This window comes from Nymphaea colorata, chromosome 1, assembly GCF_008831285.2.
Source record: "Nymphaea colorata isolate Beijing-Zhang1983 chromosome 1, ASM883128v2, whole genome shotgun sequence".
Taxonomy (NCBI): domain Eukaryota; kingdom Viridiplantae; phylum Streptophyta; class Magnoliopsida; order Nymphaeales; family Nymphaeaceae; genus Nymphaea; species Nymphaea colorata.
Window position 1 is genome coordinate 12787379 of NC_045138.2, and position 26005 is coordinate 12813383.

Here is a 26005-nt window from a genome sequence, read left to right on the forward strand (position 1 = left end):
CAACTTGGTGACTCGGCTGGGTCAAGTACTAAAGAATTGGACTATCAACATGAAACTGAGTTACCTGACTCTAGCTTTCTGTTTTTTTCTATTTTTTTTTTCCAAATGATATAATTAATTACCCAATGCTTAAAGATTCGGTGAAATCATTAAAATGTAAAAAAATAAAAAAAAAAGACATGTTTTGGGAGGTCACTGATAGCCCGACCGACCACGGCTTTAAGCTTGAGGGTTGTCGAAAATGCAAAAACCGCCAACAAATGGTCCACCCTCCCGGGTATATATATATATATATATATATATATATATATATATATATATATAACCAACCAATTCAGCCTCCTCCTCCTTTTTTTGGTCTTTCAATATTGATTCAAGAAAAAAAGGGAACCAAAATCAATTTTGATCATTAATTTAGTTTTATATGGCCAAAACCCAAATTGGACCTGACTCGGCCGAGTCAGCCAAGTCTTGGTGTGAATCGCTTGGGTCCTAACCTGTGACCCACTAAGTGAACGATTCCGATCTGTCGGGTTTGCCAACTATACCCATGTTTGAGTAGGGGTTGTTACCCAGACAACTTCCACTGAGTATTCTTAGGTGGTACAAAACAAAGGACCATCGTCGTGGTAAAATTACAACAATGAACTGTCATTCACCACCCTCACAACTGTGCCACTCCATCGAGCTTCTAATTCATCTTAATGACCTTTTTATTATCATACATGAATGACAATGTATGTTGCATGCATTTCTGGCAATATGTTACGATTTAAGCATTAAATATACAAGTTGAATAGCATGCGAAGGCAGAATTGAAAAAGACCAGTCTGTTCGCTCACAACTGGCAAACCTAGAGTCATGGATGATTTCTTAAGTTTGTGAGTTTTTGCAAACTATAGATATTCTTAAACTAAAAGCTTAGGGCCAGAGTAGGTTCATCGAGCCTAGGCCTAGCTGCCATAGCTTGGCCTCGGCCTAGCCTTGGCTTGGTCATGGCATGACCATGAACGGCTAACCATGGTCTACTGGCTTAGCATGGTTAGTCAACCCTAGTTCGCTCAACCCACCATGGTTGACTTGGGTCGGTCAATCGATCCTAGCCGAGCGCCGGTGGGCTAAGTGGTACTTTTGCACTCAGCATCATGAAACGAGTCTTGTTTGATGGTATGACCTGCATGCTCATAGGGTGGACTGTTCGCAAAAAAACTACGAAAATGCCCCTATACAAGCGCACTCGGTAAACAACAATTCGACCATCAAAATTAAAATTTGTCTGCTCAAGAAATGGTGGGGAATTCTGAAGATGCATTCCTACATGCAAATGGATGGAGTATGACTTGAAAAATCGCCTTTTGTTCGTTTTGACAAAATTTCAAACATTCAAAACCAGAGAGCTGTGCGTAAGGTGGCCTACTTGAGTTGCTGGGCATCGATGCGATCTTCCCGCCATCGCATGCATGCTGCCTTAATTTTTTCCTTCTTCTCTCTCTCTTGCCTCTTTCCTTTATTCACACTAAAAGGCACCTCCCTTTTAAAGGGGCGGTGTTCTCATGCTTATTTTAAATGTTTTATATAGTATTATATTATATTATATTATGTTTTATTCTTAATCAAGTTCAACTTCAATTAATCTTGTTTAGCTTAATAAAACATGATTAGATCACCTTAATTTGTGTTTAGACCTTAATATTTAAATTGGATCAAAATACCCTTGTCAATTTTTTGAAATTTCAGTCCTCCCTCAAGGTAAATTTACTATCTAACCCTTGCATTAACACTTAATGACATATATACCCCTTTTGGTAAATTTATTATAATATGAAATATACATGTTTGTTTCTCATTCCGATCAAACCTACGCAGAGCATGTTTCGTGCCTCTAAGCACCTAGACTCTTACATGCGAACAATGTAATTCTAGGGAAATAAATATAAACACATTTAATAAATGAGTTAAAAAATGGAGATTTTACAATTCTTCCCCCCCAACGAAATTTCGTCTGTGAAATTTAAAGAAAACTAGTTATCAACTAGGGTTGGTTAGGTATTGCCTCTTCATGGCATCCTCCGGTTCCCACGTACATTCTTCAATTATATGTTGCAACCATCGACCTTTCACCATGGGAATCTCTTTATTGCATAGTTTCCTGGTCTTTGATCATATGTGTTGAGTCAAATATGGAACACGTTGTGAACGTGCTCAAATTGTAGTGGTAGAGCTAATCTATAAGCAGTAGCCTCAATTTTCTCTAAAATCTTGAATGATCTAATATATCATGGGCTGAGTTTTCCTTTATTTTCGAAATAAAAGATGCCATTTGTCAAAGAAACCCTAAGGAAAACGTATTCACCGGCACCAAAGACAAGCTCTAAACAATGGTTATCAACATAACTCTATTGTCGGTTCTGTGCTGCCAAGAGTCGTTGTATGATCTTTTGTACTTACTCGAAATAATATTGGATCGACATAGGCCCATCAATACTTTTGGCTCCAATATTAGACCAATAAACAGGTGATCAGCATGGTCGCCCATATAATGCCTTTTGTGGTGCCATATCAATGCTTGCAAGATAGCTATTGTTATAAGCAAATTCTATCAATTTAATATGTTTAACCCATTCGCCTTTCCAATCAAGTGCACATGTACATAACATATCTTCCAATGTTTGTATAGTGTGTTTTGATTGACTATATGTTTGTGGGTGAAAGGTTGTGTTGAATTTCAAACAGGTGCCAAATGCCTGTTGCAACTGCCTCCAAAATTTTGTAGAAATCGGGGATCTCTATCTGAAATTATCAATCGTGACACACATAGATGCTTTCTAAACAAAATTATTTTATTCTTGTCTATAGACATACATGATTTCTAATTTTCTGACATGGCTTTTAGGTGCTCATAATCGGAGTCTTCCTTTTGTTTACCCTTGATCTCATTTAGAGTGCCAGGCTTGACAAAGAGTCCATTCAAACCAATCACAGACTCAGCAGCTACGAAAGGTTTTCAAGCTCTGAAGTCCTTAATCAGTTTCAGTGTTAGGTTAGCATACAACTTATTGATCCATTTTCCTTACGACTCAAAGCATCCATCGATTAGCTTTACATGGATGATAAAGAATTTCAAAATCATAGTCTTTTAGATATTCCATCCACTGTCGTTGTCTAATGTTTATTTCTAACAAAATATGTATTTGAGACTTTTATGGGTTGTATACATTTCAAATTTCTCACCATACGAGTAATGTCGCCAGATTTTAAAACGAAAACTACCACTACCAACTCCAAATCATGTACTAGGTAGTTTTGTTCATATGGTTTTAATTGCCATGAAGCATAGGTAATAACATGATTGGTCTACATTAGATCACAATCTAAGCCAGTATCTGATGCATCAGAATAATTAATAAAGTTTTCAGTATCAGAAGGACTGTCAAAATTGGTGCAGAGACCAGTTGGTGCTTCAACTCTTGTAAACTTTCTTAGCATTTAGTCAATCATTAAATTTACTCATTTATGTAAAAGTCATGTCATAGGAACAACAATACGAGAGAAGTTTTGTATGAATCTTTGATAGTAACCTGTGAGACCCAAAAAACTTTGCATCTCAGTGATATTCTTCGGTCTCTCCCATGACAAAATAGCTTCAACCTTTGCGGAATCAACTGCTATGCCTTCAGCAGATATGATGTGTCCCAAGAAAATTGCCTTATAACCAAAATTCACACTTCGAATATTTGGCAAACAACCTGTTCTCCCTCAAGGTTTGGAGCAGAATCCTTAAGTATTATTTGTGTTCATCGATAGTCATTGAGTAAATAAGAATGTCATCAATGAGCATAACTATAAACAATTCCAAACATGGTTGGAACACTCGGTTCATGAGGTTCATAAAAGTTGTTGGGGCATTAGTTAATCCAAATGGCATAACTTTAAACTCATGATGCTCGTACCTTGTTCTAAAAGCGGTCTTAGGAATATCACACTTCTTGTTTTTTAACGATAATAACCGAATCTCAAACCAATCTTCAAAAACACACATGCTTCTCGTAATTGATCAAATACATCATCAATTCTAGGCAAGGGATACTTATTTTTTATAGTTACTAATCAATACACAACCGGAATGATCCATCCTTCTTCTTCACGAATAATATTGGTGCTCCTCAAGGTGAGATGTTGGGTGTAATGAATCCATTGTCAAGTAATTCTTGTAATTGCTTATTTAGTTCTACTAATTCAGTTGGGGCCATCCTGTAAGCAGCCTTAGAAACAATTGCTGTCCCTAGGAGAACATCGATAACAAAATATATTTCTCTGGTTAGAGGTAGGCTTGACGAATCTTCTCAAAAGACATAGGGGAAGTTTTTCACTACTTCAGTGTCTACCAGTGTTTTTGGTGAATGCTCCGACCAAGCAATACTTGCAATGAATATTGTAGCACCATTTTCAATACACCTTTGGGCATTCATAGTAGATATAGTATCTCAAATTGGCATTTTCACACTAAAGTGGTATTCTAATGCCAACTTACTGGGTGGAGTAAATAAAATCTTTCGATCATGACAATTTAGAGAAACATAATGCTCATCTCAACCAATCAATACCCAAAATCACATCATAGTTATCCATACTAACACAATTAAATTTGCAAGAAAGTTAAGATTAGCAATAATAACTACAACATGAGATGAATAAGTGTGATAAAATAGTTTCAACTCCTAAAGGTGAATGCACTACTAAAGTAAATCCCATATTTTCACCTAGCATAGGCAATAATTTAGCAAATTCACTAGAAATAAACAAATGAGTGGCTCTAGAATCAAACATAGTGTGAGCATAAATTTCAGTGATGAGAAAAACACCTTAATGAGTATTCTGTTCTTGATTTGGCTCAGGAGACTTAATGGCAGAAACACACCCTGGTGCTTTCAGAGGTGGAGGGAGTTGTGGAAGTCTTGGAACTCTTTGAGATTGCGAGGGCATTGGTGGTTGATATCGTACTGGGAAATCTTTGACATAATGTCCTTGTTGTCCACAATGGAGGCACACTCTAGATTTAAGGTAGCATTGTCAGTCCCACAAACTGCATCCTTTAAGGGTTGACTAGACTGACTCTATTGTTGGGTATTTCCACCAGTATACTGGAATCCTTGCTGAAACTGACCTCTGCCAGCTGATCTCTATTTCTTCACTGAAGGCCCAAAATTTATTCCATGACCATTGAATTGACCTCTTGGCCTGCTCTAATACTCACAAATTCTCTTTCCCTTAAATGTGGATTGGGAATGAACATTCTGCTCCCAGTCATCTTGCATTGCCTTGGCCATATCTAGGGCCTCAACCAAGGTCTTCGGCTTGTTGGGAAGCACTCTACCTCTCAATGCATCCTTTAAGCCCTTTGTATACTTCTTAGCTTGGGCTGCTTCTATTGTATATGTGCTGGGATAGTATTTGAGAAGATTTCGAAATTTGCCATATACTCCTGCACAATCATTCCTGGGTCTTGTTTTAATGCTAAAAACTCTTCTAACTTCTTATCTTTTTCATTCTCGGTAAAATAAGCCTCCATGGAAACTTCTTTAAACTATTCCTAGATAATCTTTGTTCCTTATGGGAATTGGATCTCTTTGATGGTGTCCCACCAAAGACATTCAACGCCTTCCAAGCGGTAAGTGCCAAAATTCGCTTTTTGATCTTCTAATATTTGTAGTACGTGAAAAATTCAATCGATACTGCTGCTAATTCCGAATCACCAACTCTTGTAAAGGACGATGGCATGTATTGTGACATAGTGTGAAGGGATTCCATAATAAAATACCTCTACTCTACCCATCCTTGTAATTGATTTTCATCCCTAGAAGGATGATCAATAGTTTTTTATAGTACATATAAATATAAATTTAATAGATATTGAACCACATAAATCAATAATCAACACAGAATTACTGATGAAGTTACTCGTGCCACCACAGAGCAAGATTGGAGAATGATCTGAAGTTTGGACATGTGTGGCTCACTAGCACATCGCTCTGATACCATTTAAGTTTGTAACATCCCGAAAAGTATCCAAATATTTTTTTTTGGTAGCACAACATTTACAATAACATAACCTACGTAATTGGCATCGGTCCATGCACAGATAATTGCTTGCATGTTAGCACATGGCACGACCTGGGTAGTTAATGGTTCTAATTAGTCTAAGGTCTAGGTTCACATTTATTGATAGTGTGGTTAACAATCAAATTTCATGCGTGGAAATTTGTATCAATCTAGATCAACTTTATAGATTACATGTTGAAGGCCTCACCAACCGTTCTGAGCTAGTTATAGAGCTGCAAACCACACAAATATATACAAAAGCCAAAATAACAGTCGCATAGAAGTCTGTAGGTCGTAATTGTCAGCTCTACCAAGATCTCCCTTGTTCACTATTGTGGTGTATCAAAATCGCCTGAAAAATAGTAAAAATTTTACAACATGTGTATGATTTATCATACTTAGTAGGCCTACAGACAAGGTGTGTGTGAAGATGTAATTCACACATCGAAAACAGTATGTCATAATATTATAATAGGATGATATTCACATCATGAATATAAAATATGTAAGCAGAACTATCAGTCAATATCACCTATTCATTAGTTTATTCAATCATCACTGAATATTACCTTGTGTGGCACAATACATGTGATATATTCTTCCACGATCATCTTTTACTCAATTTCCATTTGTTTAAAATACTGCTAGAGTCTGATTCCCCACTGATTGAACCTAGTAAGATGTTCTATGCTAATAGATTTTGAGGGCAAGAGAGAAACTTAAGGCATCTACCATGCCTAGTCCCATCAGACCTGGACCCTCATGAGTTGTAGCTTCACATTGGGCCGAGAGTCTAATCAGACTTCCCATGTCTGAGTAGGGTCCTTATCCAGACAACTCCCACTGTGTCTTCTCAGGTGGTACACGACAAAGGACCATCGTCCTGGTACAATTACAACTATGAACCATCGTTCACCACCCTCAGAACTGTGCCACTCCATCGAGCTTCTAATTCATTTTGTTATTAATTGTTGCATAACTTTTATGGTCATACATGAATGAGAATTATGCTGAGTATGTTGCATGTATGTCAGGCAATCTAACTTGATTTAAGCATTAAATATAAAATCAAATAGCATGCAAAGGGAGAACTGAAAAAGACCAATCAATACGCTAACAACTAGCAAACCTTGAGTCATGGATGATTTCTTAAGTTTGCGAGTTTAAGCAAAATAAACACATTAGGTTAAACTAACGGTATCACAAAACTATGTTCTTAAAATAAAAGCTAAGGATTAGACTAGGTTCGTCGAGCCTGAGCCCGGTTGCCTTAGCCTGGCCTTGGCCTAGCCTTGGCATGGTTATGGCATGACCATGGCTGCCTAACCATTGCTGGCTTGGGTTGGTCAAGCGATCCTAGTTGAGCGCCAGTGGACGCGCTAGGCTGGGTGGTACCATTGAACTCAAGATCACAACACAAGTTTGGAGGTACAACCCGTGCGCTTATAGGCTGGACCATTTGCTTAAAACTATGAAAGTGCCCCTACACGAGCGTACTTGGTAAACAACAATCCGACCGTCAAAATTAAAATTTGTCTCCGTAGATATGGTCTATTGATGTTGATGAATCCGAATATGTATTCAACAATGCAAATAGACAAAGTACGACTTAAAAAATCACTTGTTGTCCGTTTTGACAAAAATGTAGACCGATTTCAAACATTTAAAACCATACAATTGTGCGTAGGGTGGCCCACTTGAGTTGTCAGATGTCCATGCGATCTTCCCGCCATCCCAGGTATATTGTCTTGAATTTCTCTTTCTTCTTTCTCTCTCTTCTCTCTCTCTTTCTTTCTCTTTCCTTTCTCCCTTTTCTTTCTCTCTCCTTTCTCTCTTTTCTATCTCTTCTCTCTCTCTTTGTTTTTTTCTTCCTTCACATGTAGAGGCACCTCCTTTTTAGGGGAGCGGTGCTCTCTTGCTTATCTTGAATGTTTTATATATTATTACCATATTTTTACTATATTATATTATATTATCTTCTTAATCAAGTTTAACTTCAACTAATCTTGTTTATCTTAATAAAACATTATTAGATCACCTTAATTGGTGTATTGAAAAGGGCTCTGATGCAGGAGCCTGTGCTCAGGTTACCCGACCACACTAAGAAATTTGAAGTTCACATGAATGCTTCAGATTTTGCTATTGGTGGAGTGTTGATGTAGGAAGGTCTCCCGGTTGCCTATGAAAGTAGAAAGCTTAAAGACACGGAACATCGATACTCCATGCACGAAAGATAAATGACAACCATTATCCATTGTCTTCGCACGTGGAGACATTACTTGTTGGGAGCTCAATTTGTGGTGAAGACTGGTAATGTAGCCACAAGCTACTTCCAGACTCAAAAGAAGTTGACCCCGAAGCAGGCCCAATGGCAGGGATTCCTTGCGGAATTTGATTTTGCCTTAGAGTACAAGACAAGAAGGATGAATGTCATAGCCAACGTGCTAAGTCAGAAGGCGGAGTTGGCAGCTACTCGGACGGCATCATCTGAAGCACAACTTGAAAGTGCTCTTCTTGGGCGGATTCGAGAAGGCATGAAGGAGGACCCTATAGCTAAGCACTTAGTCGTGGCAGTTGAGACGGGAAAAACATGACGATTCTGGTTGTGTGACGGAATTTTAATTGCAAAGGGCAGACGTGTGTTCGTACCTAGATGTGGCAACCTTCGGCAAGAGTTTCTGAAGGAATGTCATGACTCATTGTGCGCAGGCCATCCTGGCCAGGAGTGGACATTGGTGCTCTTCGAACGTGGTTGTTACTGCTATAGATGTGCGATGATGTTGAGGCATATGTGAAAACTTGCTTGATTTGCCAATAGGATAAGGGAACAAATCAGAAGACTGTCGGCCTCTTGGAACCTCTTCCAATTTTAGAACGTTCATAGGAATGTTTCTACATGAACTTCATCGTCAACTTACCTAAAGTTGACGATTTTAGCTCCATCCTTGTGGTTGTGAATATATTCTCGAAGTGTACGACCTTCATCCCAGCCTCTAAGGAATGTTTCCCGTGGAGAAGACGGCGCAGTTATTTGTGAAGCATATAGTGAAACACTAGGGCATGCTAAAAAGCATTGTAAGTGATCGTGACGACCGCTTCACCAAAAAGTTTTTGACGCAAAGTATTTCGTTTGTTGGTTTTCGATTTGTTATTCTCAACAACTTTTTACTTGCAAACTGATGACCAAACTGAATGGATCAACGACTTGTTGGAACAATACCTTCGACACTATGTCAGTGTGAAACAAAAGAATTGGGTGAAATTACTGGATGTAGCTCAATTTTACTATAATTTATAGAAGAGTGAGTCTTCTAGACATAGTTCATTCGAGATAGCCACTGGGCAGCAGCCATTGATGCTTCATACCCTTGCAGCCCAAGAGAAGAGACGACCTACTTTCGCATACTAGTTTGTCAGCGATTGGCAGGAACAGATGAGGTTGGCTAAGACATTCTTATATAAGGCTGCAAAAAAGATGAAGAAATTTACAGATCAGACTCGAAGGCCAATGGAATTTCGAGTGGGCGACGAAGTCTTCGTGAAGTTTTATCCTAACCACACAACCATATTTTATGGTCAACACAAGTCATTAATCCTCAAGTATAAATGATCCTTTACAGTGCTAAAGAGAATCAGAAAGCTAGCCTACAAGCTAAACTTGCTGCCAAACTTTAAGGTGTATTCAATGTTCCATGTTTGTAACATGAAGCCCTTCTGCTTTGATGAGAAAGACCCTGATAGAAGCATCCTAGAACGAGACTCGATCATGCAATGAGCCCTACCGATGAAACGAGCGGCAGACTGACAAATGGAAGAAATGCGAGCAAAAAATATCAAGTGAAGTGGATAGATGAGCAGAACTCAATATGGGAGTATGCATTTTGTATAAAGCAGCACTACGCACTGGAAGTCAAAGCCTATCATGAAGCAGCTGGCGCCGAGGATGGTGCATGATTTGAAGGGGAGAGCATGTTCCTCTGTGTCTAGAGTCTATACAGTCTGTTGCTTTGCTATGTACTTCATTTACTTATGTTGAGTCTTTCCTTATGCTTGTTCACTTGTAAGGGAGTACCCTCCCACTTGTCTAATGTTGGGGATTCTATGTTTTGGGTGGTTGGCATGGGAATCTTTGTATGCAGCTTCGGCCAACCCTATGTAAGCAAGTTGAGATTTTCCTTTTTTAACTCTCTCGTGATGTACAAGTTTTCCAACATGAATACATTGTAAGATTTTTTTATTCACACTTTATTTTCTTTATGCATTTTGCTTTCCAAAATCATCTTTGAGCCCTTTTCGCTGGTTTGAAGGCTAACGGCAAATAGGCTCTTGTCGTGTCGTACGGCCTCAAAGAGTCAGCCTGTGACAGGTGCAGTGTTTGTCTCATGTTGGTTATGGTGTACCGCAAGTAGAGTATACCAGCTGTTGCCAGAATCTTATGAGGGAAAAACTTGGTTTATAATAATGCTCCTAACACTCTTTATCTCAATTATAATAGCTCTCTCTCATTCGAATTATCTTTCTATCTTTTTTCTTTTTCCCTCCACAATAATGCAGCCAATATTGAATAATAAGTTGACTATTCATATACTAGAAGTTGATTGTACACTTCTCTCCCTTCCAAATGAGTTTTGTTTTTAATCGTAACAATTTGAATATTGTACATCTCTCTCACTCTACAATAAGTTGGCTAACATTGTAATATATAATTTCAATGTATTATTGAATTTCTTCACTGAAAAGTAAATGCAATCTTTAGTTTATGCAATAAAAGACTTTTGAAAAGCTGAACCCAAGCAAAAGTCGAAATTCAACTCTGGTTACTAGTCTTACAGCCACAACTTGTCTCATTGACCAACACCTTTGGTCTGAACAGCATAAGGCTTCCTAGCGATGTTCTGTTCCAGTGCATCATAATATATAGCTGACTATAACGTCAACAAGCTAGGAAGGCTTACTTCCTTTTAGTTAATAAGAAAAAAAAAATTATTTTTTTCTTGGTCTAATTTCAGTATCATGCACATAATTAGCAGCTCTATACAAAGCTCATCATCATCACGATGCTCCAACTAGGAGAATTTGAACTTTCATTTGTAGACCAACGCATTTAGATCTCAAATAGGTCTCGCACTATCATCACATGCACAAGCTCTCAAAGAAAATTTTCATGCAATTCACATGGAAAAAAATGTTTTATCCCTCTTTAACAATATCTGTTTCAAGATGAAGCTCCAAAATGTTTCTGCATATATCAAGAACTTTGTACAACCAGTAGCATGTGTTGCAGTATTATTTGAGTCTCCCATGTAGTCTCTCCTTTGTCAACAACAAAAGTCTAACTGAAATTCTTCCTGAAATTGAAAATCTCCAAAGTATATGAGCCAAGTGGAAACCTTTTATCTGGACTCTTAGTTATAAAATGTGCCCATGTGCATGGAACATCCATTCCTTTTAAAGTGACATGTACCTCCTTTCAGCTTCATTTAGATCACTCTCTACACCAACCAACTGTACATTATCCCTGCTCATAAACAGCTCCTGCACCTTGAATATAAATTATTATTTTTTTATGGTTGTTCCTCTATTATGAATGAACCCCCAATCTCAAACCACCTATCTTCATTAACCTCAACTTGGCCCCCGTTTATCCATTGGTTCTTTACATCGAAAGCAATATTGTCAGGACCATTTGCATTTGAACCAACACATACTCATGCAGACGCTTGGTAAGTAAAGAGCAGTTTTACTTCATCAGTAACAAGTTCATGCGCTCATACAGATTCCCTTGTCATGGAAGGAAGCAAGTGGGGTGTACTTGTAGATATAGTTAATGTCCATGGGCCAAGCGAGAACCATCCATTCAAAGCCATTAGACAAATTGTTATTTTCATGATATGTTTACTCCATAAGCGAGGTTTTGAAAGAGGACAGGTAAGTCATATAAATCATTTTGCGTCTAAAAGAAGCCTCGCCCTCTATCTACGTGTATGATGAAATGGCCCCTCATTACACATTTACTAACTCATATAGCATATTATAATGTGGATGACAAAATAAAATATTTACAATGGAAAAAAATAAAAAATGCACACAAAACCAATAGAGCACCTCAAATCCCCCCCTGGCTGGCAAACATGAACATGATCATCAAGGAAATCAACACCCGGGTCAGACAACCGCAAGCACTAGACGACTTGTAAAAAGAAAAGAAAACTTCTTTTTCAACTTAACCAACCTCAGACTTGATGCCTTGGTGTTGCAACAAGGGAAAAAATTTGCCACCAACTTTCATGAAAATGCAAAAGCAAAGACAAAGAAGGAATTCATGGTTACCTTCCAATGTAAAGAAAAGTAGGCAAGGATTTTGGAGATCTAAAGCCCCTGACAAGAAAAGAGTTGTTATCAATGCCAGAAAAATGTCAATAAAAATAAACAAAATGACGTTTTCTTATGAACGGCAATAAAAAATAATATCGTTGATACTTTTATTGACGTTTCCGCACTCCATTAGTAAAAAATAACTTCTATTGATCTGTCAGATTAAATATCACTGAAAATCGGTTTTGATGTTTTATGTTTGTTCCCTTTATTGAAGCAAAAAGCGCATCACCAACACTTTACGGGCAACGTCACTGAAAATCATCACCACAAGAAACGACACTGAAAACCAAAGAAAGGTAAGGTTTTTATTGATGTTTTAGAGAAAATGCCACTAAAAATTGAATACCTTTAGTAACGTTTACTACTGAAGACAAATGAAAAAGAACTTCTCCACTGACGCGTTGTGGAAAAACATCACAACAAACTTCTACATGCCTTTTGTTGATGTTTCATAGGAGACGTCAGTAAATGATTGACCCTTTATTGACATTTACTTCACATCATTGAAAGTTTTCACTGCAGTAGACCTATACCGGTGAATAGTCTCACGCTGTAGCCTTCTTCATATCCACCAAAAAGGAATAATGAACTCTCAGTGATGTGGATCCATTCTCGTCAATATAGTCTCACACCTTTACTGACAGTTGGCAAGTATCGTGAATAATTATTGATCTTCACTCACGTTCTTAACGTGTTATTGTTTTCAGTTCAATAAACCTAATACCGGTAACTGATTTCACCGTTATAGGAAAAACAATATAGAAGCAATGACGGCATCCACTACGATTTCCTTTTACTAACATTTAGATGGAACGTCAGTAAAGATAAATATTTACTTTCCAATTTTTTCCTTTTGATCCCTTATCATTTTTTTGTTGCTCCTCGTGGTATCAAGATGTCAATGTGTCCGAATATCTTATATGTTTCTCTAGGAAAAGTAAATACCTATTCTTTTTTTTTTTTTTTTTTTTTGTAGGTAGACACAAGAGAGAGGCCTCTGTATAGGCTAAGGGCCTCCTTCCGGACAGAAAGATTGAGAGAGACTTGCATATGCCTGATCGGACAGTAAAAACTGTGCGCGTGGATGGGAAGAATTTGTTGTGCATGGAAGGTTCTATGTTTGCAGGGGAAGAAGATGTTGTTTGTGTAACAAGAGATGCAATACAATTTCTTCATTTCCTCATTTTCTAAGGGGCATATGAGTTGTTGTGAACAGCTTTCCACACTTTCCTTCCAAATCTCTTCAATTTTAAACGAATTCTAAAGAAAAACATTTCCCATTTTCTTTCCTTTCACTTTCTTTTTTCTTCCCATCCAATTCAAACAGCCTTCTACATAATCCTTTCACTTTCTTCCTCACTTTTCCTCCATTGAAACTCACACCCCTCTCCAGGCCCTTTTCTACCCCTTCCATCCCTTTTTCACTCATCCAAACAGTGTAGGAAAAGAACAAGTGGCAATTGAATAGTTCCCGAGCTTTGCAATGGAGGAGGGAGAAAAAAAAAATTCGGTATTTAAGCTAAGGTCTAAGGGTCTTCGCGTACTTTTTCATGATATTTTAACGTCTTTTGCAATATAGTTTAAGGTTGAGCGGCTTTTTTATAATTTTACACTTTTCCTTTTTTTTTTCTCTCTCTCTCTGAGAGGGGTTAGGGTCTGGAACTGGAAGGCGAGTGCCTACAAGGTGGGAGTTGGGGGTCCTCTCCTCCTTGGGAAGCCACATCTGGTGCTAGGAGAAGGGTGGAGAAATGGCTGCAGCAGGCCACTGCGTCCGATCTCGCCTCCGCGACCTCATGGTTCGGCCCTTGAGGGAGAAGTGCCACGGCTCCCTCGCCTCCTTTCTGCTAACTGGCGACGACGTCAACGCGAACGGAAGCCGCTTCGGAGAGAACCCCCGCCTTTACCACCATGTTGCCGCAAGCACTATTTTGGGCGGCAAGGGGAGAACCATCGGTTCTGAAACCAACTATGAGGTCTCTCTCTCTCTCTCTCTCTCTCTCTCTCTCTCTCTCTCTCTCTGTGCACGCATTTTTTTCCCTCTTGTCTAATTTGTCGACGTGTGATCAAAAGAAGATCTGCTGGTGCCATAGTCTGTATTGTCATGGGCCTCCTTTCTTTAGGTTATCATTTGAGTTCATCACTTCCTGATCCGCATAAGTGAATCGTTTTTATGTTTAAATCTGGTGGCTTTTAGATGCATCTGTTTGTCCAAAAGCTCGGAAAATCGGGAAATTTTATGTCATTGTTTGGACTGAACCCGCGCGTGGTGGATTCACAATCCACTGCCTCAGCGAAAATGACCTCTGGTTCCAAACCCTTTTAGACAAAATGACTGAATCTGAAAATCCCCTTTGCTTGGATAGGAATTGTTACAAGCTCATATGAACAAATGCTATTGAGCCCATAATTTGTTTTTTCTTATACTTTAGGACTTGGGTTCTTGAGAAAAAAAAAAAAACAGTGAGACTCGTAAAGATGATGTCTTTATTGTTAAGTAATTGATATCTCATGTCTGGTATGTTATACCAACTATGTCATGTTCTAGCGATTCCTTTACTACTAGGATAATTGGGATGTTCAATGCAAGTGTTCCAACACATGGAAGTCCTACAAGGATCTAGGGGTCGGATATGAGAGGGATTTTTATTCAAGACAAGCGAACAGGTCCATATTCTTTTTCTTCTCTAATCTTTGTGTCTATAGACTACAGGTCCCCTATAACTAGTTACAGGGACATATTTTAATGGTTTTTCCAAGTGTTATATGATGTACTGTGCCATGTGTCACGATACACACACTGCTGGATCTTTTTCTTTTTCTTTTTTTTTTTTTTGGGTGGTGGGGGGTGTTGTGGTTGGGGGTTTGGGAATAAGCCTGTGAGCAGCCATATGAAACTCAGTCATCAGATTAAGTTTCAAATAATCTATTTTGATATGTTATCCAAACACATGAGAAAACTCTGTTGTTGTCAAAACTAGATTTTTTTGGCTTAACCCAGTTTGATGTCACCCAATTGCACCCTTATACTTTGGCTGGAAGTGAATGAAAATAATAGTGACAAGTGGCATAGTCATGTAGGCTATACTGAAAGAATAATGCTTGTATAATTAGTAATGAAACTTTTTGTTGCTAATGAAGTTCATTACATAATATGACTTTTACTGACACTGTTGTTCATGAATTTATGAACTGTTTCTATAATATGATGCCCCAATCTACCTGCTGAAAGATTTAGATTTCACCTCTCATGATCTCATCTATGTCATGACCATAATTGTATATATATGACTAGTGACCACGTGGAAGCTCATAGAGTTCATATACTGGATGACTCTTCACAAGTACCTTTGAGACAATCCCTCTTGTTATAGAGTCCTTATTTTAATGGAATCCATTTGCTTCAACTGCTACATAAAAAACAGAGAGAATGGTGAATGATTGATGTTTAGCTTGAATTTTGGAGTGTCATAAAAACAACAACCACTTTCTAGTGTTGACTGGAGATGCTCAACCTTTCACACAAGTTAACAAATTTGTCTGCTGGTTGTGTATATGGTTTGAGGGGAATCGGTATTATCCTTTTGGCAAATTATTCATATTCTGCCTCTACATGCTGATTTATTTTTATTGGCTTCTGAAGTCAAAGAAGTTGGTCAGAGTGCCAATTTTCATAATGAATTTGAATTGATTAGCTGCTTATATATATAATTATATATGTGTCTAGATTTTGTCTATGTTATTAGGTTTGCTCAAAACTGAATGCATTAATTTATCCTTTTTGTAATTTGGATGTTGAAATGGGATATCTGAATAATCTGTGACTATAAACTATAAAGGTGTCTTAGAAATGATTATTGGAATTTCTTGCTCTTGAGAACTGCTTTATATTCTTTTGTTAACTTCTCTTTGTAAAGTTAATTCGAAACAAAAAAAGGTATATTAGCTGAATGATTATGTGGTTGAATTTGTGAAGGTCACTGGTGGACTATGTCGATTAGGTAGATTTGGACATGGGCTTTCATTTGGCTCTCGTTTTTATTCTACAGACAAAGGTTCATATCTTTTCCCCTGCACTCAAGAATTATTTGCTTTCTATTTCTTTTATGGAATATTTTCTCCGTATTTGGTTTTGTATCTACAGACATGACAAATAATCTGGGCCTTAGTATATCAGACAAAAATGCATCTGGTTGTACCTAGGCTTTGGGTGCTCAACTTTTGGATACACTTTTCCCATTCCAATAAAAAAAAGGTAACAACGAATCCAAGGAAATATAAGGAAATAACAATACAATAAACTTACTTCATATCATACAAATCGAAATAGCTCTTGTTGCTGCTTCAACTCATTAACATATTGAGTTTTCCAATTTCTCATTTTACATTTACCATTATTGATGCTAATGTGGCAAGTCAGGATAAAGTGATTTATGCCCTCTTTCTTTAGTCCTTGAACTTCTTAATCATTTAGCAGGCAGCTTAAAGCATGCACATCTCATACTTTAGTAAGATGTTTCCCTCATATATGCAACCACAACCACTTTTCTGGCTTTTGTGTTGCGTGGATATGGTAAGCTGTATTGAATTTCAATTAATTTCTGACAACCTTAGAAGAAAAATAATGCAACTTAAACATAAAAATATGAGAATAATCCTGGATTCAAATGAATCATATAGCTTTGATCGTGTGGTCATTTTTTACGCTAGTTTACTGTATCTATTGAAGAGACCATGTGTTTGTGCTGTCTCATTGATATGTATGTTGGATAAGGTGTCCATTTCATGTAGGTAGGCCTCTTAAGAAGGTACAATAAAAGTTAAATTTTGCTGAACATGGGAAAGCCTTAAGGCTGTAACCCTCTCTAGATTGGATGCTGGAATGACTATCAAATATGAGGGAATGCACATCAGTACCAATTAGTGGGCATGCCAATGCAGGCATGATGGAACTCAAGTGATCATCTTGGCCTACTAGAAGGCATGCAGTGGACTAGGGTCCAGTGGTCAGTACTGTATGCTGCACTAATGCACATGAACATGGCCTATGGGTAAAAGCATCCTTTTGTATACACAAAGTGATGGCATTAAGGCATATGCGCATCTTTCCATGGGGATTAGACAACTAGGTGAACAGGCACATTTGTGTAGCATTATTATATTGTGCAATCTATGTGGTTATCAATCATAGTCACAGAAAATGTGTTTTTTTGAAAAAAAAAATTAAAAACGAAAAAAACACATTTTTAATGTGTTTTTTGTGTTTTTTTCACTTTTTCATTTTTTCAGTTTTTTTAATGCCAAACAGTTTTTTTTTCATTTTCTATTTTTTATTTGTTGCAAATCTACTTATCTTCTGATGTTTGTGTTATTAGTTTCTCACTTATTTTATTTTCTCCCTATTTTTAGTTTTTCAAAAAAATTTAAAATTTACCATATTTTTTCCGTTTTTTTCAAGCTCGCCGTATTATACCTGAGAAAAACCTCGCCGTTTAAAACTTCGAGACGTTATTTGTGACTATGTAATATCAATCATGTAACAGAGAAATATATGATGCAAGTACTGCTTGCATGAATAGTTTGAGGGCATTCAATGCCTAGTTAAGACTTAATCTTTAATGTTGTGGAAAACAGTATGACCACCAGAGTGGTGCATGTGTCCAAGCATTAGCTGGTTGTGGTAGCATTAGACATGGTGTGTTGCACAGATTTGCCATAGGATGCAGTTACTGGTTGGAGGCCAGATGATGCGGGAGAAATCTGGAAATGCTTCATAACTGTCTATTAGTGCCATGCATAATGCTAGGGAAGTGTTTACTTTGTAAATGTGATTGCATTAAGTTACTTGCTTTACTTTAAAATTGTTAATAAATGTCATGCTTTTCAGTTTGTTCATGAAGTTTTCGATCAAATTATGTATCCTGTTTTTATTTTGAAAACATTACAATGCAGCATCTCCTGTTCTGTTAAAAACACACCTAGGCATGCCTGGGCTAGATAATGGCTAGGCATTTTCAAATGGCACATCGCCTAAAAAACAATCAGCCTAAGTGACTAGGCTGATGTTAGGAATTTTCTCTTGCAAAATTTTAGTTATATTTATTATCATGTTGTGAAATGTTTAATGCGAATGTTATTGTGCATTTTTATTGTTTTATTGTTATAAGTTGATAAGGTTTTTCTTTGACAAATGCTTCAGTTTTACTCTTAAAAAATTTGATATTTCATTTTATTGGTTTACCTTTTCTCTTATTGGAGCAGCTTAATGCACTTAGTCTGATGAAGTCCTGGCAGGGCGCCAGGCTCAATTTACTGTTAGGCTGCATGCATTTTTAACAGCAAGGCATCTCGAAATATTGCTTGCATTGAAGATTACAGCACAAATAGAGTATTCTATTGTGAAGTAACTTAGTGTTAACTGTTAAGTTTATTTTCATGCTACTTGGCTGTCTATTTAGATGCTCACATAAAATAGCATTACAATTTGATATTTTTCATAATCACTTGAAATAAAAAGATTAAGAACCCAATATGCCTAGCTATCCCTGATCCATGCTGGCCATATATCCAAGCACCCTAAAGTTTAATGCGTCTAATTGATTGTGCAGCTCCATTACTTGTACATCATTCTAATTTATCTATTCTGGTTGGTGGCAGTGTTGGATAGAAAGGAATTTGTATTCTGATAATGTTCCTGAAACTTGCAGATTTTGTTTTTTCTGCTGTTCATTTAAAATGCTATTTCTGAATGACATGTCAACATTCCATTTATCTGACAGTTCATGGTGTTTCTTTCCTTGCCACAATTATTTTGAATTCTGCTATTTTAGCTTCCTGGTTGGCAAAATAGTTTCAGTTGGCTTTCAAGAGAAATTCACCAAACTCGTTCCAGTAAAAATATTATTTATATGCATGTCATCTGGATAATTATACAAGCTTTTAACAAAATTATTTGCGCTGAAAAACTATCTTGCTGTGGTTTTGTTGCTTTAGACGATGTAGAGAGAGAAAAGTTGGCAAAGGAGCTCTCCAAGGATTGGAGTGCAGGTAAGATACTTGACGAAATAATTTGATTTGTTCCTCCAGCTGAGTTATCATCGGACAAATTTCTATTGTGTTCAGTTTTTGAACGGAGTATAAATACGTTGTTCTTAACTGAAATGGTGAGGGGTATGATGCTGACACTGAAGTACTTCTTTGAGAGGAAGGTTACTGTAAGTAGCGTTGAGCACTTCTCTGGTTTCCTTTATCTCACTTTTGCTGTTATGCCATATTCCTGTCTTATGGTGGTTTACAAGTAGATTTCTGCCTCAGATCAACTATCCATTTGAAAAGGGACCTTTGAGTCCTCGTTTTCGTGGTGAACATGCACTTCGCCGATATCCAACAGGGGAGGAACGTTGTATTGCTTGCAAGCTATGTGAAGCGGTAATTACAGACTTTTTATCTTATGTGTTAGCTTTCTAGAGAGCTAAACTTGGTGACTTTGTTCAGCTATCTTTAATTAAGATGGCCACAGAATTAAATGTATGTTGCTTCTATCTCAAGCTTGTGTTATCATTTCTCTCTCTCAAGCTGCTTCAGTATTCTTTGGTCAGATTTGCCCAGCTCAGGCAATCACAATTGAAGCTGAAGAACGTGAAGATGGAAGCCGTAGAACAACTAGGTCAGTAGTCTAGCATTTTCAAACTCATTATGAGGTCGGCAATTGCTGATTCAACTGGGGATTTCCAGGTACGATATCGACATGACAAAATGCATCTATTGTGGATTCTGCCAAGAGGCTTGCCCTGTTGATGCCATTGTGGAAGGTCCCAACTTTGAGTTTGCTACCGAAACGCATGAGGTGATATTTGGACCTTAATATTGCTTTCCCATCTTTTCTTTTGTTAGTTCTACAGTTCTGGACCTTGTGATTATGCCTTGGCGCAGGAGCTGCTTTATGACAAGGAGAAGCTGCTGGAAAATGGGGATAGATGGGAAACAGAGATAGCAGAAAATCTCCGATCCGAGAGTCTGTATCGATGAGAAGGCAGTTAAATGTTTTTGCCTGCTGCTTAAGTGGATGGATGAAACATGAAATAAAAGTTCCGATCTGAAGAGGGTATCTTTTGATGACTTTGTCTATTTTTGTTTCTTGTATCAGAATTCAAATCCATTGTAACTTCGTCCCTCCTTCCCTTGTTTATCTCGCTTCTGTTCGCTAACGTTTGACATCTATTGAAGAATAAACTTTGATGCAAGCTGTGGCCTTGATGCTTGCGTATCTAGATTCCCTTAATCTCATCTCCCATTGGGTTCACGTTAAATCATCCAAGTGACATTTTAGATCCCACCTTGTAGTAAAGCCTAAACCCCTGGCTTAAGTTACTAGCGCCCACAGATATACTGTCTGATATCCGCCGGCATCAGTCCTTGATTACAAATTGGAACCTCATTTCTTGAAACTGGCGTCTTAAATAATATATCGCTTCACATTTAATTGGTAATTTAAGGGTGGATCTTTAAACCAAAACTTTGGTTTTTTTAGTCAGAGGAACACAGGTCTAAACTTAAGCCTAGGCCCTTGGACTTGTAGTTTAAGCAAGGTGACTTCATTAATTCCATTGAATGGACGTGAACTACTCCTCCATGAATTCTATTCTGACTGCAGGTCTACCTAGGTTGGATGATCTTTATGGGTCGCTTGGCAATGGTAACACATTGTTATTATCTTATAAATTTGTCTTAAAAATATAACAGATTCATTGCACATTTGTAATAGTTTTTATGAATTTGCATAAGTTTTTGCATTAGGTTTATGGAATAGTAACTGAATGTTAATGTTTTTTTAGTCCCAGCGAGTTTGCCACAAAACGGGTTGTGGTGCTGGACGGTCAAAACAATCCGGCCACTGCCGGCGGCAAGATGGTCAGAACTAGTAGCTCATCATGCTGGTGCCAGTCCGGCCATTTTTCTGCCAGCTACTGACGGGAACAGCCATCTGGTTTGGCCCTTTCCTCGTTATGCCATGTTCCAGTTACTGAGGCCAGAAAATGGGCCGTAACAGGCTACCCAAGAACAGCGGCCTTGTTGGTCCATCTTCACTAGCCGCCGGAAAATGTGTAGCCTTTTCTTTCAAAAGCATTTCAGCCAGCTTCTCGGCGAATCAGCAATAGAGAAATGCGGGTTCGGTCATACAAGATAGGTAGGTGACCATAGCTGAGACATTTTCTGGCTGATACATGACCAAAAAATGACCACCATGCATCCCTTTAAACAAGTTTTTCAACTGTTTTCTTTGCCAAATTCTATTCCGGCAGCCAAACAAATATGAAAAGCCTAGGTAGAAAGACGGGTCCTTTTCCTCCCTTGCTATCCGATCAAATGCGGCGCCACATGCTGGCATTTGGCCACCCAATCCCACAAATTTTAGTTATTTTTTATATTGGTGGTTTTCAATAATTAATTTATTCATATGTTCTCTGCCTTCTAATTATTTGTCAAGTGCTCTTTCATTCATTTTATTATGTCTAAGACGTTTTCTGTACGAGTGCCTATTGGCAAATGTATATATATATATATATATATATATATATATATATATATATATTCACCCCGTGCGTTCCAAGATCTAGAAAAATATAAGGCTACTTAGAGTTCCCTTCCCCTCTTTTTATCTTTCTTTATATATATGTATAAGAAAATAGATAGCCTCCAGGTTATCATATACCAAATTTCATGAAAATTAATCATCTAAGCTATTGATTGTAAGGAGATTAAATAATGAAAATTAAGTTGAAGACAGAATTTCACTTGAAGAAATTCGCTGGTTTCCTTCTTTCTCTCTCTAACTCTCTCTTCCATTGAAGGGTAATTTGGACTTTTTAAAAATAGCTTGGCTTTTATATTTACAACTTAATCATTATCGTCTTAATAACAGTGCTTAAAAAAACTCATTTGTTTCTTTTTTTTTCTCTTTAACTCTCCCCTCCTTTAAAAAGTACTTTAGTCTCTTAAAAAACTTCTTTGCTTTTATATTTACAACTTAATTTATGCAGTCTGATCTCATTGACATTGTAATAACAACTCATATTAAAGATATCTCTTCATTTCTTTCTTGCTCTTTCTCTTACACTCCCCTTCCTCTGTGGTATCTCTAAACCCTTGTGCCGTTTTTGTGTGGTCCCTGGTTGCAAAACTGCACCCTTCCATCGTTGCTACCGTTTTTGTGTGGTCCTTGGTTGCAAAACTGCACCCTTCCATCGTTGCTTCCTTGCTAAGGTCGAGTTTCCGGTCTTGGGGCCAGTGAGGACTGCAAACCACTGCCGGTGTGTGGTCATTTTTCAACAAGAGGGACGAATTCATCCTCTTCTTTACTTTAGAAGGAGGTCTATGTTGCAGGTAACGGTTAGTGGTGGAGCTACATATCGGCTGATGTGGTCAGTTGCCCACACAAACTCCTCAATTTTCTTTTATTTTTACATTAAAGTCTTTTAATATTTACTTTTGTTATATATTATGTAAGTGCCATTTCAAGTATAAGAACTGTTTTAAGATTTTTTTTTTTAACTCAGATGAACAGAGCACCTTTTCTCATTCTAGATCTCTTCAAGCTGCTTTTTCAGAACAGCTACATGTGGGTTCTGATATGTACCATTATTCGTGAGGCTGGGGTTTGGCGGCCAAGTGCGAAGTCAAGGAGGAGCTTGCATGGGCCCTGACCTGACCTTAATTTTTTCTTTTAAGAATTTTACATATAAATTTTAAAAATTTTACTTATTCTATATAAAATTTTTGAAAAATAATATTTTTATCCTTATCAAAATTTAAAAGCTTTAATTTGATCCATGAAAAAAGCTTTTGCTCCTGCTGGCGGCGGTCATGAGAAACTTCTTCTTCTTTTTTTGGTTTGTATAATAGTAAATATTTATTTCTGTTGTTATTTGATGTGCTATATTGCCTCTTTCCTATGTAAAATCGGTTAAATGTCGTCAAAATTTTTATGGGTCTCTCCTTCTAGCCTTTCCCAGACCGTTCAACTGTGTGGGAGTCGCCAGCTGAGGAGAGCGGAATGGGGTTCTATCACTTGGCCACAATTGGCCGAGGTGCTCTTTTCCAGAGAGCAGCTCGGCCAAAGCACTCTCAGCAAGGGTGCTCGGCAACGTCTGGCCGAGGCTGTCTCATGAATAATTAACAAGTCGCTTGGAGGTGTTCCCCTGAGTCAGGGTTATACAGTCTTTGCTTTTGTTTTAGTTGATTTCCTTTGTGTATGTTTGGGCCTTGGTGTAAGCTTGAGTGTTCATTTGCGTAGGAGCACCCTCCCAAGGTCCTTTGCAAGTGTATAGATTGGGGTTCCTAGCGTTGGTTGGTCGGCTTGAAAACTTTGTAAGTGGCTTCGGCCAACCTTTGTAAGTAAAGTGAAAAGCTTACTTGCTTCCCTCGTGATGTACTCATCTTGTTAAAGTGAATATATTGCGAGTTTTCTTTCGACACTCTTGTGTATTTTGTGTCTTTGTTTTCGAGAAAGTGTTCAAGTGATCTGCGCCCACTTGAACGAAGGCGAAGACTTGTGGCTTACTGGCGAGAGTTTGCCGCGCCGCACGGGCTGAAGGAGTCGTCCCGTGACAACTGGTATCAGAGCTCAGATTCAGGTCAATCTGGGGAAGCGATTGGAGAGTCGGTGTAGATCGTCGCGCCGACTAGCTGCCGTTGAAGAAGGAGCCATGACATCATCATATAATCTGCGAGGTGCCAAAGGCAAGGAACTGGCCCGTCCAGAGGAGGCGAGCCCAAGCCGTGGCCAGGGAAACCTGGAAGATACGGTGAACAGGTTGGTCGCAGATGTGGCCACCCATGAGGAAGCCCTCGGCTTTGCCGCCGAGACCTTTGAGGGATTCAAGGAGGAGATGAAGTTGATGCGAGAACAGATGGCCGAGTCAGTGGCCTTGAACCGTTCACTCTCCGACTTGGTGAAGACCTTGCAGGACGAAGTTACTGAACTTCGGGCTTCAAATCAGAGACTGCTACGTATTAGCTCATCCAGCAGTAGCCATGAGAGGACCAGTAGGGTCGACGTTCAACGTCCGGTGAAGTACAGTGGTAGCCGGGATGCGAGGGCGATCGACAACTTTCTGTTTCAAGTGGACTACTACCTGGACTTGCAAAACGTAGTAGAGGAGGACTTGAAGATCAAGACCGCAGTGATGTTGTTAGAGGGAGATGCTGTGGCTTGGTGGAGGCGAAAGATATTTGATGTTGAGAATGGCGATTGCACGATTGCTACCTTTGACGACTTCCGTAAACAGCTGAAGGGGTACTTCATGCCCGTAGATGCCAAGAGACAGACTTACCGGATGGTGGCGAACCTGAGACAGACAGATTCCTTGCGGGAATATGTTAGAGCCTATCAAAAGCTCATGTTGGATGAACATAAGATGCCAGAAAAGGATAAGCTTAACTGGTTCATCATAGGGCTCCAATCTTGAGCCCAAGCCGATGTGGAGAGATCAGACCCGAAGACTTTGAAGCAAGCATATGTGGCAGCCGAGCGCTTGACAGATACCCAACGCAAAAGCTACACTGAGACCTTCAAGCCTACGAGGGAGTCTGACCACAACGGTAAGGAGGAGCGACGAGACAGAAGTGGATCGTCATTTCAGAGGCAAACTGGGGGAAGACAATTCTTTTGTAGGGATTACAATGGGCTACCAAGAGAAGTTACTTGTTGGGTTTGTGGGGAAAGGCATGAGGCACGCGTCTGCCCAAAGCGAGTAAGGCCGACAAGGCAGGCCAATGCTGCGAGGGCTACAGAGGCAAGCACTTCAAGGTCATCTGCCAATGCGCTACAAGGTGGAGATGTGAAAGAGTCCAAAATTAGGGCACTTAAACTTCTTCACGCCTTGACAAAAGAAGAGGAAACGAAGGTGACAACGACACCTTCAACGGAGCTCATGTGCATAGAGATTCTGGTGAACGGAAAACTTACCATCGCCATGGTAGACACGAGAGCCACGTACAATTTTATTTTGGAGAAGGAAGTCGGTAGATTGGGCCTTACCCGAGGAAAGGAAGAGTCACGCGTGAAGGCAGTGAACTCAGAGGCAAGACCGATCTACGCCATAGTCCGAGATGCAGTTGTGAAGATTGAGGGTTGGTCGAGTAGGTCCAACTTCTCGGTGGTTCAGACAGATGATTTCCAGATGATTATAGGCATGGAGTTCTTCTGCGCATCAAAGATGGTACCGATGCTGCACTTACGCAGTGTAAGTATCATGGACGAGAGACACCCTTGCATGGTCCCAGCCGTCCCAACAAGGAAGGATAAAGGAAAGGCCGTGGTAGTATCTACTCTTCAACAAAGGCAGGGCATAGACTCTAACAGAAGCCTTCCGGAACGAGACCTCACCGTGCAGCGAGTATCGCAGACCAAACAAGCAACAGATCGACGGGTGGAGAAGATTCTTCGGCAAAAAGCAAACTCTCGAGAGGAGCCGAAGAAATACCAAGTAAAGTGGATAGGCGAGCAAGACCCAACGTGGGAGTATGCGTT

At 38.8% G+C, this 26005-nt stretch overlaps 1 protein-coding gene across 1 annotated transcript; it reads left to right on the forward strand.

The window, feature by feature from the left end:
* The first annotated feature begins 14104 nt into the window (after nucleotides 1-14104).
* LOC116246278 (uncharacterized) lies at nucleotides 14105-20717 on the forward strand. Its single transcript, XM_031618065.2, has 8 exons — nucleotides 14105-14450; nucleotides 16451-16529; nucleotides 19468-19521; nucleotides 19597-19688; nucleotides 19789-19902; nucleotides 20073-20140; nucleotides 20209-20320; nucleotides 20407-20717. Exons 1-8 carry the CDS (start codon nucleotides 14226-14228, stop codon nucleotides 20500-20502), a joined length of 840 nt encoding a protein of 279 aa, XP_031473925.1. The 5' UTR covers nucleotides 14105-14225; the 3' UTR covers nucleotides 20503-20717.
* Nucleotides 20718-26005: the final 5288 nt, after the last annotated feature.

Bases quoted from the DNA above. Each gene is read 5' to 3' on its own strand.
- LOC116246278 (XM_031618065.2), top strand. From the start codon at position 14,226: ATGGCTGCAGCAGGCCACTGCGTCCGATCTCGCCTCCGCGACCTCATG. The intron at 19,689-19,788 runs GTAAGTAGCGTT...TTTCTGCCTCAG, and splicing joins TCTTTGAGAGGAAGGTTACT to ATCAACTATCCATTTGAAAA. The intron at 19,903-20,072 runs GTAATTACAGAC...TTCTTTGGTCAG, and splicing joins CTTGCAAGCTATGTGAAGCG to ATTTGCCCAGCTCAGGCAAT.